Below are 14,060 nucleotides of genomic sequence, written 5' to 3' on the forward strand. Positions count from 1 at the left end.
ATAACAAGACAGCAAATCCCAGAAGAAAGGGGGGACAGAGTTAAGGGGAGGAGGGCAAAAGGGGTATAAATAGGGACATGGAGGTAGGGGTGAGGGTGTTATATTCAGTGGGACACTTGAATCTATGTTAACAAATTAAATTAAAATTAAAACAAATAGTTAGAGGCTTTGGGTAAGTTGATTAAACCCAGGACATTTAGGAGGGCAAAAATGACAATAATTATGTATGACAATGCCAAATACAAAATGATGTCATGTAATATGAATGTATAATTTTGTTAAAAAAATTAGTCAATTCATTTCAAAATTTTAATGTAAATCTCATTAAATATGGGCATAAATGGATTTATATTCATAATTTCAGTTTAACTTTTCAAGACAAATTCTAAATTAGTGGTTTGTTTTACTGTTTACTTTGTAAACATGTTGCAGTCTGTAGTGACTTCACTGTTTAAATTAAGTTTATTGGGGTGACATTGGTTAATAAATTTATACAGATTTCAAATGTAAAAAAAAAAAGAAAAGAAAAAGAAATACAAAGCCAAAAAGAAAAGAAAAGAAAAGAAATACAAAGCCAACAGCTGGATAAGTCAGAAAAATTAGGTCCCACATTCACTCAAGTGGTATTTGAAAATGGCTCTCTAATGTTTTTATTTCATTGGAATAAGAGTTCCAACAGAACCCTAAAGCAATTATATGGAATACTACGGCTTTTTAATAGCTTTTAACCTCTCAAGCCACAATAATTTAAAAGGGAGCAAATGAACTGCTTGGAGGAAGATTTCTTCTGGAGAATATAAATGTATTTTCTGATTCATTGCTTCTGCCTCTTTTTGGGAAGAGGCATATGTACACAGGAATGTGATGGAACTTTCCAGTTGGTGATTTTGCATTATCGAAGCAAGGTGTTTGTGAAAATGACTGGTAATTAGGTGTGAAAGCCTGTAAGACTGAAAAATGGAGAAGCACTGTAGAATCTTATATATATCAAGGGCTGAATTTGGTACACTCTTTTGGAGGGGATTTTAGCAATGTGTGTACACTTTGATCCAGCATTTTTACTTCTAGGAATCTACTTTATAGCAACTTGCACATGTACACAAAGATCTAAGTACAAGGATGTTTGTTTGCATGTGTGAAAAATGGAAATACTCTGTATCTATCAATATAAAAATATTTCAACAAATGATGGCATATCCATAGTTTAGAAATTTTTTTTGCTAATAAATAGAATGAGGTAGATCTATATATTCTGACACAGAAAAATATCCCGGATATGATAAGTAAAAAAAGCAAATTGTAAAATAGTATCTATCCTACAATTCTATTTTTCAATGTTTCTAATGTCAATATAGTCATAGAAAAATATCTGGAGGAATATGTACTAAAGTTTATCACTGGATATCTCTGGGGGATGGTATTCATATTTTTGTAATGTTTACATTTTTATGAGCATGAATTACTTTTGCAAAGAAAGTTGAATTATTACTTCAAGGGAGGAAAGTAAAATTATTACATGGCTAGTAGAGATTTATTCACTATCTCTGGATGTAACGTTTCAGTGTAATTCTGCAGTAAATGCATTTTAGGTTCTGGCAATCTGGCAAGGGAGGTATTTTAGTCAGAATGAACCAGAATGAATGTACTCACGTAGAGAGGCTGAGATACATTGTGTCTCCTTGCTGCCACCCGTATTCTGGTCTCAGTTGTCCCTTTAGCTACTGCTGCTGCTCTTCGACCTTGGCTGAGGGAGAAGCAGCTCATTTCCTACTTCTTTCTCTTGCCTCACAAGCCACCTATTTTAGAAATCACCAAAACAAGGTGGTAAATTGCTTGGTCTTTGGAGTTTGGGAGCCCTGGGTTCAAATCTCCTAACTGTGAATTTGGGGAATTAGCATCTCGTTTTGGGCCCTCTCTCTCTTCATTTGAAAAGTGATACTCTTAAAGAACCTGCCTGATTGGGTTTTTGGAATGATTAAAAAAAGTTAAGTATTGGAGGTGCTTAGGAATAGTAAATAAATAAACAAATGTCACTTATTGTCACTGCATTCTATTAATTCGTCTTTGGTGGATTCTCTCCCATCTAGCCTCTACCTGATAAACTCTTACTTATCCTTCCAAGCCTGGCTCAGATGCCATCACTGTGAAACCTCCTCTAGTTTCTCCTCACACACCCAGAACTGATTAATGCTTCCTTACCAGTAGTCCTGCAGGGTGCTAGGCACCCAACTTCATACTGTACCTTATATTCTGGGTTTGCTTGTCTGTCTCTTCCACAGACCCTGAGCTCCTGCAAAGCAGCCGTCCTGTTCTAGTCAATTCAACCATTCAACACTTATGTCAGTGCCAGGTCCAGGGTTTGACTTCAAATAACCATTTTTCAAATTGAATTAATCCCATCCCTGCCTTTATCACCCAGGCCTGACATCTTTAGTTCACTGTGAAACTATGGCAACAGCTTCCTAACTGGCCTTTTCTTTCCCCACTCCAGCCCAGGCTAACATTTGAGCCAAAAGAGTCCCTGATCAAAATATTTCAAGGAAAGAGTAGAATTTTAGGTGCGAAGCCAGATTTAAGTTTTAACTCCAGTTTTGCCACAGGCTGACTTGATTTTAAGCGCATTGCTTTTTCTCTCTGACTTCGCTTCTCGCTTCTTCATCCCTAAAATAGAGGCAATAACCTCTGCCTGCAGGACAGCAGAGGGGGCTCAGTGAAAAATTCATATGAAATGCATCAACATTACACAAATCTAGCTATTCCCACTTCTTTTATTTTTGAGGAAGAAGTGTCTTTAAAGTCTCTGTCCTGGAAGTCAAACTACCTCCCGTATAGCCCTGTGATCCTGAGCAAGTTCCTCTAGTTACAAATGAAGAGGTGAGCTCTCACCTGGGGTCCTGTTTATTCCCAGGAGACATTTAATGTGCTCTGTAGTGAGGCTAATTCCCAAGGCAAAGGTGCAGAAATTCTTCTCCAACCTTAAAATTAAATACAAATATCGGGAACATTGGTACTGTCCTTTACCATTTATGGAGCACTTTCATACCCATCATCTGACTTGGAAGGGGCTTTATTGGGAAGAAATCACAGAAAAATCTTAACAGTGATAATCCCTGCATGGTGAAATTGGGCATGATTTTAAATTTATTTGTGTTTTCCTAAACTTTGAAAATCTACAATTTATTAGCTGGACACAGATAACTGTTGCACAACACGGTAAAGGTACTAAATGCCACTGAATTGTACATAAACTGCACAATTTTGTTATGTGAGTTTCACCTCATTAAAAAATCTTCAGCAATACAAATGCACGAGTTTATATTCATTTATTAAAATGTGGTTTGAGGCGAGAACAAAAAAAAGATTCTCAAAGCTCAAAAGTAGTTCAATTAGGCAACATTTTCCCTCACCCATAGGTTCAAATCACAGTATGGCGGCCAGCCTGCAGTGAGCTCCTCCGACCATCAGGGGTCTCTGCAAAATCCTCGCGTCCTCACACACGGGCTAGAGCTTCTCTTGCGTCTTTGAAGCGCTTTTGCGTGGGAGAGGCGTGGCCGGCTGCTTGCCGGCACAATTGCCAACCTAGTCTATGCGGGTCTTTTCAGCTCCCGCTCCGGCATTCTCCCCTTAGGGCGGGTCCCAGTCTTTTATCTCCCCACCCTTAATCGCCTGCCCCAGTATTTATCTCTGCATCGGTGTCCTCTGTCTTGCCCTGCCAAGGGTCCTTGTCTCTGAGGCTCGGCTCCATGGCGCTGCAGACCTCGGGGGTGGCCCTCCGCAAGATCCTGTCTCACTTCCCCGAGGAGCTGAGCCTCGGTTTTGCCTATGGCTCCGGGGTGTACCGCCAGGCAGGGCCCAGTTCGAACCAGAAGGTGAGCCTGGACCGGGGCCAACCCCACCCCTAGAATCGGCCTGTTCGCACGAGTTTCCTTTTGCCTTTGGTCCCTCCAGAACCCTAGAGCCATCTGCTCTGCGCACTCCAAGTCTCAGCTAGCAAAGCACAAAGTATGAGCGTGTACTACGTGAGCAGAGTTTTTGGATAAGCAGGAGTCCACTTCGTCTAGAGCAGGAGGTGCAGTTATGCGGAGGGAAAAGTTGACACAGAAGCAAGATGGTAGAAGGAGAAAGAGATATTTGACAGATGCTAGTTCAGTGTTCTGGGATTTGGCTGAACATGGCGTTCTCTGAGAAGCTTTAAAAATACTGATGCCTGGTTTCCACCAGTGGAGATTCTGATTTAATTGGTCTGCGGGGAGGCGGGCTCAAGAATTTCAAAACTTTCGCAGGTGATTGTAATGCACAACGTAGCCTGAGAGTGTGTCTGTAGCTGTAGGGGAAAATACTTCCTGACTTCTGGTAGCTGATGGACTGATTGTAGGGCCAGGGCACCTGCAGAGAAGTTAACAAGAGCAAAAGTTAGTGGGTGACCAGTATATTTACCCATGCTCAGAACATTTAACAAGATGATTTAGGATTAGGCATTTTAACTCTTCAGAATTGGCTGAGCACAATGGCAGTTGAGGGTAAAGTTTTCCTTTTAATTGCAGGGGTTTTTTTCTGAAAATAAAGTTTGCTTCCAAAGTGGAGGAGACAAGATTCAGGCAGCAGAATAGTGAGAGGCAGATACTTTCCCATTTAAATGAATCTGTTAGTAACTCTTCTACCAGGGCTTTAGAGCTTTTGCTGAATTAATATAAAAGAAGCAAAAGTCAAAATAGAGCTGTGTGCAGCTTGGTTTCTGAACTGGATTTTTACTTGCTGTTGTTCATGCACAGCCTAACATCTCACTGTCATCTTTAATAAACTAAGGAAAAGTGTGCAAATTGCTGCAGGGCCTTCTGGATTTGGATACCTGGCCATCTGTACTGTTGCTGGGATATGCTGTTTCCTACCTACTCTAGTTTTTAAGTAATACTTTTTAAAAAACGGATTGCTTATGAGAAACTATAGATTATTGGTGTATAAATGCTAGGTTATTGTAGGCTAGTTGTTTTTCTAAATACATTAACATAATTATAAGTTTTTAAAAATATATATCCACCCCAAATCTTAAATATCTTATGGTTTGTGGATCACATTATGGGGAAGTCAGAGCAGGCCTAAGCATCCTGATTCTATAGCCACCTCTTCATTTTTTTCATGAAAATTTTCCTTTGTTTTTTTTTTTGTTTTTTTTTTACAGAGGCAGAGATAGACAGGGACAGACAGACAGGAACAGAGAGAGATGAGAAGCATCAATCATCAGTTTCTCGTTGCGCGTTGCGACTTCTTAGTTGTTCATTGATTGCTTTCTCACATGTGCCTTGACCGTGGGCCTTCAGCAGACCGAGTAACCCCTTGCTGGAGCCAGCGACCTTGGGTCCAAGCTGGCGAGCTCTTTGCTCAAGCCAGATGAGCCCGCGCGCGACCTCGGAGTCTCGAACCTGGGTACTTCCGCATCCCAGTCCGACGCTCTATCCACTGCGCCACCGCCTGGTCAGGCCTTTTTTTTTTTTTTTTTTTAATAAATTTTTATTAATGGTAATGGGATGACATTAATAAATCAGGGTACATATATTCAAAGAAAACATGTCTAGGTTATTTTGTCATCAAATTATGTTGCAAACCCCTCGCCCAAAGTCAGATTGTCCTCCGTCACCCTCTATCTAGTTTTCTCTGTGCCCCTCCCCCTCCCCCTAACTCTCTCCCTCCCTCCCTCCCATGTCCTCCCTCCCCCCCCACCCTTGGTAACCACCACACTCTTGTCCATGTCTCTTAGTCTCATTTTTATGTTCCACCAATGTATGGAATCATGTAGTTCTTGTTTTTTTCTGATTTACTTATTTCACTCCTTATAATGTTATCAAGATCCCACCATTTTGCTGTAAATGATCTGATGTCATCATTTCTTATGGCTGAGTAGTATTCCATAGTGTATATGTGCCACATCTTCTTTATCCAGTCTTCTATTGAAGGGCTTTTTGGTTGTTTCCATGTCTTGGCCACTGTGAACAGTGCTGCAATGAACATGGGGCTACATGTGTCTTCACGTATCAATGTTTCTGAGGTTTTGGGGTATATACCCAATAGAGGGATTGCTGGGTCATAAGGTAGTTCTATTTGCAGTTTTTTGAGGAACCACCATACTTTCCTCCATAATGGTTGTACTACTTTACAGTCCCACCAACAGTGAATGAGGGTTCCTTTTTCTCCACAGCCTCTCCAACATTTGCTATTACCCGTCTTGTTGATAATAGCTAATCTAACAGGAGTGAGGTGGTATCTCATTGTAGTTTTGATTTGCATTTCTCTAATAACTAATGAAGCTGAGCATCTTTTCATATATCTGTTGGCCATTTGTATCTCTTCCTGGGAGAAGTGTCTGTTCATGTCCTCTTCCCATTTTTTTATTGGATTGTTTGTTTGTTTGTTGTTGAGTTTTATGAGTTCTTTGTAAATTTTGGATATTAGGCCCTTATCTGAGCTGTCGTTTGAAAATATCAGTTCCCATATAGTTGGCTGTCTGTTTATTTTGATATCAGTTTCTCTTGCTGAGCAAAAACTTTTAATTCTGATGTAGTCCCATTCATTTATCTTTGCCTTCACTTCTCTTGCCATTGGAGTCAAGTTCATAAAATGTTCTTTAAAACCCAGGTCCATGATTTTAGTACCTATGTCTTCTTCTATGTACTTTATTGTTTCAGGTCTTATATTTAGGTCTTTGATCCATTTTGAATTAATTTTAGTACACGGGGACAGGCTGTAGTCGAGTTTCATTCTTTTGCATGTGGCTTTCCAGTTTTCCCAACACCATTTGTTGAAGAGGCTTTCTTTTCTCCATTGTGTGTTGTTGGCCCCTTTATCAAAGATTATTTGACCATATATATGTGGTTTTATTTCTGGGCTTTCTATTCTGTTCCATTGGTCTGAGTGTCTATTTTTTTGCCAATACCATGCTGTTTTGATTATTGTGGCCCTATAATATAGTTTAAAGTCAGGTATTGTAATGCCCCCAGCTTCGAAATTTTCCTTTGAACAGAGGTAGAAAAGTCCTTTTAAGAAAAGGTTCTTCCTTTCCTTTCCTCACCCTCATTTCCTGCAGGTTAACAGGTCTTATAGATTCCAACACCTAAGTCCCTGTCAGATTAGTCTCTATACCCTTCAGTGCATTAGTATTATTTATATTCTAACCTGGAATCTTGCATTTAGCCTCCTATGTGGTTTCCCAGCCTTTGTTCTCTCCTCTCTCTAGTGAGCTCTTCTCCAGAAAAATGTCTTAGCAGAACCTGCCCGACTCTCATATCCACAAGGTGTTTTCCTCCCACAGGACTCTCCTTCCCTGTGCTTCTCCTAACACTTCTACCAAGCCTGCTTAACTCTGTGCATTCTTCAAGACTCAGATTTTGTCAGTCTTAAAGAATGTAATTTTATAGGAAAATTTCTGCTTCCTGTTCTGACCCAATTTTGAGTGAAGTGAGTACATTTTACTTTCTTCTATCAAGTCAATTTACTAATAATTTGTTCATTTTTCCAAGTAGTCTTTAAGCTCTTTACCACTACCTTATCTATTAGAGCTCATTTAAATTCTCAGTGAGTAGCTGGTGAATGGATGAGAGTTAAAATAACATTTCCCTTTACATAATACTGTAGAGAGACCTGACCAGTTTGCTCAGTGGTAGAGCATCAACCTGGCGTGTGGAAGTCCTGGGTTTGATTCACAGCCAGGGCACACAGGAGAAGTGCCCATCTGCTTCTCCACCCCTCCCCCTGTTGCTTCTCTCAATCTCTCTCTCTCTCTCTCTCTCACTCTCGCTCTCGCTCTCGCTCTTGCTTTCTCTCTCTCTCTCTTCCTCTCCTGCAGTCATGGCCCAGTTGGAGCGAGTTGGCCCTGGGTGCTGAGGATGGCTCCATGGCCTCTGCCTCGGGCACTAAAAAAGAAATAGCTATGGTTACAAAGGAACAAGGACCCCAGATGGACAGAGCATTGCCCCCTAATGGGCTTGCCAGGTGGATCCTGGTTGGGGTGCATATAGGAATCTGTCTCTCTGTCTCCCCTCCTCTCACTAAAAAAAGAAAAAAAAAGGAATAGTGGTTTAGCACACAGAATTTGGAACCAGACTATTTCTGCCACTCACTAGCTATGTGTTCTTGAGCAAGGAATTTACTCTGTGCCCTGGTTTCCTTTCCTGTAAAACTGTGATAGTAACAGTGCCTACCCTGCAGGATTGTTTTGAGGATAAAATGAATTACTGTATATATAATATATAAAGTGTTTAGAAGAGTGTTGGCATGACAGTACATGTTAAATAAGCATTGTTATTATTATGTGTATTGATGAAAACAGAGCTTATATTGGTTTCAGAGACTTGCTTAAGTTTCTGACGAATTGCCTCAGCAATCTTAAAAAAGAAGAATAAAGTGGGAGGTATCACACTTCCTGATATCAAGTTATACTACAAGGCCATTGTACGCAAAACAGCCTGGTACTGGCATAAGAACGGGCATATAGATCAATGGAACAGAACTGAGAACCCAGAAATAAACCCACAGCTCTATGGACAATTGATATTTGACAAAGGAGGTAAGGAAATACAATGGAGTAAAGACAGCCTCTTTAACAAATGGTGTTGGGAAAATTGGACAGCTACCTGCAAAAAAATGAAACTAGACCACCAACTTACACCATTCACAAAAATAAACTCAAAATGGATAAAAGACTTAAATGTAAGCCATAAAACCATAAGCATATTAGAAGAAAACATAGGCAGTAAGCTCTCCGACATCTCTCGGAGCAATATATTTGCTGACTTATCTCCATGGGGAAGTGGAATAAAAGACAGGATAAACAAATGGGACTATATCAAACTAAAAAGCTTTTGCACAGCTAAAGACAATAAGAACAGAATAAAAAGACAAACTACACAGTGGGAGAACATATTTGACAATACATCTGATAAGGGGTTAATAACCAAAATTTATAAAGAACTTGTAAATCTCAACACCAGGAAGACAAACAATCCAATCAAAAAATGGACGAAAGAAATGAATAGACAATTCTCCAAAGAGGACATACAAATGGCCAATAGGCATATGAAAAAATGCTCAACATCACTAATCATTAGAGAAATGCAAATTAAAACCACAATGAGATTTCACCTCACACCAGTCAGAATGGCGCTCATCAACAAAACAACACATGATAGGTGCTGGCAAGGATGTGGAGAAAAGGGAACCCTCCTGCACTGCTGGTGGGAATGCAGACTGGTGCAGCCACTGTAGAAAACAGTATGGAGATTCCTCAAAAAATTAAAAATCGAACTGCCTTTTGACCCAGCTATCCCACTTTTAGGAATATACTCCAAGAACACCATATAACTGCTCCAAAAGGAGAAATGCACCTGCATGTTTGTGGCAGCATTGTTCACAATAGCGAAGATCTGGAAACAGCCCAAGTGTCCGTCAGAGGATGAGTGGATTAAAAAGCTTTGGTACATATATACTATGGAATACTACTCAGCCATAAGAAATGATGACATCGGATCATTTACAACAACATGGATGGACCTTGATAACATTATACAGAGTGAAATAAGTAAATCAGAAAAAACTAAGAACTATATGAATCCATACATAGATGGGACATAAAAATGAGACTCAGAGACATGGACAAGAATGTGATGGTAACGGGGGTGGGGGTGGGAGGGATGGGGTGAGGAAAGAGAGAGGGGGTGGAGGAGGGGAGGGGCACAAAGAAAACCAGATAGAAGGTGACGGAAGACAATTTGATTTTGGGTGAGGGATATACAGCATAATCAAATGTCAAAATAATCTGGAGATGTTTTCTCTCAACATATGTACCCTGATTTATCAATGTCACTGCATTAAATTTAATTAAAAAAAATAAAAGGAAACAAAAAAGTTTCTGATGACAACCCAGGTCTTTTATTAATCTTAATGACATAAAATTTTAGAGCTTGCCACTCCAAGTGTCTTTCTAGGAATTAAAACTAAAATCGTTCTCTTTTCTTCACCTCCCAGAATGTCATGCTGGACTTTGTGTTCACAGTAGATGATCCTGTTGCATGGCATTCAAAGAACCTGAAGAAAAATTGGGACCATTACTCTTTCCTAAAAGTTTTGGGGCCCAAGTATATCACCACTATCCAGAATAACTATGGTGCTGGAGTTTACTACAATCCATTGATCATGTGTGATGGTAAGGTAAGTGACTTTGGGCCTTTGTCTTAACTTGGGTTGTTATTAACCTTTTTATTAGAATACCAACAAAATATATATGTTGTTGCAGTCAGGAAATGTTCAATCTCTTGCTGGGTGAAGGTGGTCAAGTGTGACTGTATTTTATTTTATTTTGCCTTCAGCCAAGTGGTTCTCTATTTTAATGTGCATCAAAATCCCCTACTGTGCCTGTTAGACACACAGATAGCTGGGCCCCACCCCAAAGTTTCTGACTCAGTAGGTCTAGGGTTGGGTTTGAGGATTTGCTTTTTTTTGTAAATTGAAATATAATTGTCATATAACATTGTATTCATTTTTGGTTTACAACACTGATATATGTGTATTTTGAAAGGATCACCACAATAAGTTTAGTTAGTATCCATAACTACACATAGTTACAATTTATTTCTTGTAATGGGAACTTTTAAAATCTCTTTTGGCAATGAGGATTTGCATTTCTGACAAGCTTCCAAATGATACTGCGGCTGGTCTGGAAAACATGGTTTAAGAACCAATGGTTTAGTCAGTGGGAGGACTAGGCAGGCCCATTAAGAATCAGAGTGGAAATTATTCTGATTTTTACAGAGTGGCTGACACTCCCAGAAAGAATTTGGAAGTGAAGAGGATATCATAGGTAGTTGGGAGCATGCGCTGCCAAGTGGTAGGTACCTCTTGGTACCAGCAGGTGGGCGGAATTTGGTGAGTGGTTGTAGATCAGGTAAGATGCATGGATCCTGGCAGAGGGTTGTCTGACAGCAGGACCCCTGCTGAGCTGTCTTTCAGATGAAGGGGCCTCATCTGTAAGAGGGCTGCCAAGAACTAGTCAGGATCCCAGCCTAAGAAGACCAAGGGATACCGAATCAGATGCCTTCTAGAGATAAGCTGGCTAAAGATGACATATAGGTTTTACCAGCTGTGCCACCTCTGCTCAATGCTACTGATTATTTAGGACAGTCATACTTTGATGTGCAGACAATGCCCTGAGGATCTTGTTGAATGCAGATTCTGATTCAGTTGGTCTGAAATGGAGCCTGAGATTCTGAAATTTTTTTCAAGCTCTCAGGTAGATGCCGATGTTATTGGTCAGTTGACCACACTTTGAGGGCCAGGAAGTTGAGTACTGACTGAGAAGGATTTTGAAGACCTATCTGAACTTGGCAGGAATGAGTACTGTGATTGATTGGTGATGTCTGCATAACCTTTGGGGGAGATATATATATATATATATATATATATATATATTTTTTTTTTTTTTTTTTTTTTTTTTTTTGGTTGAGGTCCAATTGTGCTCCACCTGCACTTTGCAGATGAAAAAAACCAAGGTTCAGAGAGAGAAAATAACTTCCATAAGCTCATGCAGCTACTTAGTGACAGACCCTGACTTCCAGGCCAGTGGTATTTATTTCTATTACCTCCCAGCTTTTATGTGCCTGCAGCCAGAAGGCTTTCTAGCTTGAGGAGAGGGAAGGTTATTCCGCACAGCCTTCTATGTCCACTTCAGTCATGCCGAACATGTACCTTTGTTCTTCCTTCATAATTAATATTATGCTGAACCTATCTCTAATTAGTAGTTTCAAACAATATTAAAAGCTCCAGTAACCAAATGTTTGGGCATAATTATATGCCAAAGGGACTGTACTTTTAATTAAAATTCTTTAGCTACTTTTTAGATATTTGCAGCCTTGAGAAGGCTATTGGGATACTAAGTTTAGCAAAGTGAGGCCAGAGATATTTGTTGAAGCAAATTGGATTTTGTAACCTGTAACAATTACTATTCAGGGTTTGTATAAATTACCGTTGCATGAGCTTGACCATAAATCCATATGTTCTCCACTGATAAAGAGGTTTTATTTTAGATGTTACTTTGTAATTATAAAAAGTGTTTAGAATAGTACATAATGAAAGAAAAATTTACCATGTAAAGAATGTCAGTAAAAACTTTTAATTAAACAAAATTTCTTGTACTTTATGGTAAAATGAACACTGGAAGTCTAAACTAAAATTCATGGACCTAGTTTTGTCTCTGCTACTAATGGTGCCACCTTGGGTGTATCATTTATTCTCTGAGCCTCAGGTTTCTTATTTATCAAATGAGAAATGTAAAATATATTACTGCTTTTTAAACTGTCTATGCTGAAAGACCAATTTTTTATTTCCAATTCTTTGAGAACCAGTACTAAGTAGCCTGTAAGAGCCATTATACCTTTAACATCACAAGAGTCTGAGTTAAAATCATGGTTACTTCACCTCTTCTACCTGAGGGAACAAGTCAGTCTTGGAAACTTACCCTTTGAGAAAATTTTTGGTAGAGATGTGTGTCTTTACAAAGTAGGCATTCTGCGTTGGCTTTGGAAATCAAGGTACTACTATAGGAAGCAATCTCTTTATATTTTGCATTTGCGTAAGCAACGATACGGTATTTTGTTCCTTTTCATGCCTATTTCTTTTCATTTTCAGCTTATCAAATATGGGGTTATTAGCACTAGTAATTTGATTGAAGATCTCCTCAACTGGAATAATTTATACATTGCTGGACGACTCCAAAAACCGGTGAGTGTTTTATTGGCTACCACAGTTAGATATATCTCTCCTTTCTACTCCTGGCCTTACTTTTATCTTTGATTGCAGTGATATGGGACTCCTGGAAATAGAAATGAGTTTCAGACTCCTCTTTCTCCCTAAGAATTCATTACCAAACAATATCTAGATATTACCCACACTACTCCTGCCCTCTTTCTAAAGATCTTTCAGTTGTCTGGATGGATTAGGCTCAGAGTTAGTCCATTTGGGCAGAAGAGGATGGCATAATAAATTTCCAGTATCTTGATGGAGCCTCTATTTGCTTGACCCAGATAGCCTTCTCTTCTAGAATGTAAAGGCCAGAGGACATTGTCCACTGATGTGTCCCAGCAGTGCCTGGGGCAGTGCCTGGCACATAGTAAGCATTCAGCAAATATTTGTTGAATAAATGAATGAACTAGGTAGTCATGCTGAGGAATTCAGATTCCAATGGTGAGATCCTGTCGTAGCATTCTCCATTTGGGATACTGCTAGAGGAGACTGTAAGGGAGTAGGTATCTCCCTGGGATTTATAGAAACAGGAAACAAAACAGGAAAAAAGTGAAGAGGACTTGAACTTTTGACTTGTTTTTACAAATGTCATGTTTCTTCTTTTTTTGTGTGACATGGACAGAGAGAGAGAGACAGAGAGAGGGACAGATAGGGACTGACAGACAGGAAGGGAGAAAGATGAGAAGCATCAATTTTTCGTTGTGGCTCCTTAGTCTCCTTAGTTGTTCATTGATTGCTTTCTCATATGTGCCTTGAGGAGGGGCCTCCAGCAGAGTGAGTGACCCCTTGCTCAAGCCAGCAACCCCTGTCTCAAGCCAGCGACCCACGCTCAAACTTGTGAGCCCTTGCTCAAGCCAGATAAGCTGTGCTCAAGCCAGCAACCTCAGGGTTTCAAACCTTGGTTCTCTACCTCCCAGTCCAATGCTCTAACCACTGTGTCACCACCTGGTCAGGCTTATGTTTCTTCTTTTTTGCAGATTTATATTCTATTTTGTGAGAAAGGGTCTTTTCATAGTTTGAGAACTATGCAACATTGTCATAGTTGCTAATCTCTCAGCAAAGAAGATTTTTCTTAGTGCTGTCAGAGGGTGTGAGGCCCCCCAAAGAGAGTACATGATTGTTCTCAGATGTCTCCCATAGAGTGAATATGCTGCTCCTCCTTTTATCAGTTAGAGCAAAAATTAGAGAGAAAGATTTATACGATCTTAACTTACTTGATTGTGTCATAAAAATCTCTATACAGCCTGACCTGTGGTGGCACAGTGGATAAAGCGTCG

The 14,060-nt window shown here is 39.7% G+C and overlaps 1 protein-coding gene across 5 annotated transcripts in view; it reads left to right on the forward strand.

Moving 5' to 3' along the window:
* Positions 1 to 3,545: 3,545 nt before the first annotated feature.
* Positions 3,546 to 14,060, forward strand: part of TAMM41 (TAM41 mitochondrial translocator assembly and maintenance homolog) — a 77,800-nt gene continuing 67,285 nt past the window's right edge. For 4 of the 5 annotated variants that reach the window (XM_066244735.1, XM_066244739.1, XM_066244737.1 and 1 more), the window contains exons 1-3: positions 3,546 to 3,869; positions 10,015 to 10,197; positions 12,670 to 12,762. In XM_066244735.1, coding sequence (XP_066100832.1) covers positions 3,744 to 3,869; positions 10,015 to 10,197; positions 12,670 to 12,762 — 402 coding nt within the window. In that variant the 5' untranslated portion in view covers positions 3,546 to 3,743. The remainder of the gene's footprint in view (positions 3,870 to 10,014; positions 10,198 to 12,669; positions 12,763 to 14,060) is intronic. The other variant, XM_066244740.1, reaches the window with a different exon arrangement.

Source organism: Saccopteryx bilineata, chromosome 10 (assembly GCF_036850765.1).
Source record: "Saccopteryx bilineata isolate mSacBil1 chromosome 10, mSacBil1_pri_phased_curated, whole genome shotgun sequence".
NCBI classification, from domain to species: domain Eukaryota; kingdom Metazoa; phylum Chordata; class Mammalia; order Chiroptera; family Emballonuridae; genus Saccopteryx; species Saccopteryx bilineata.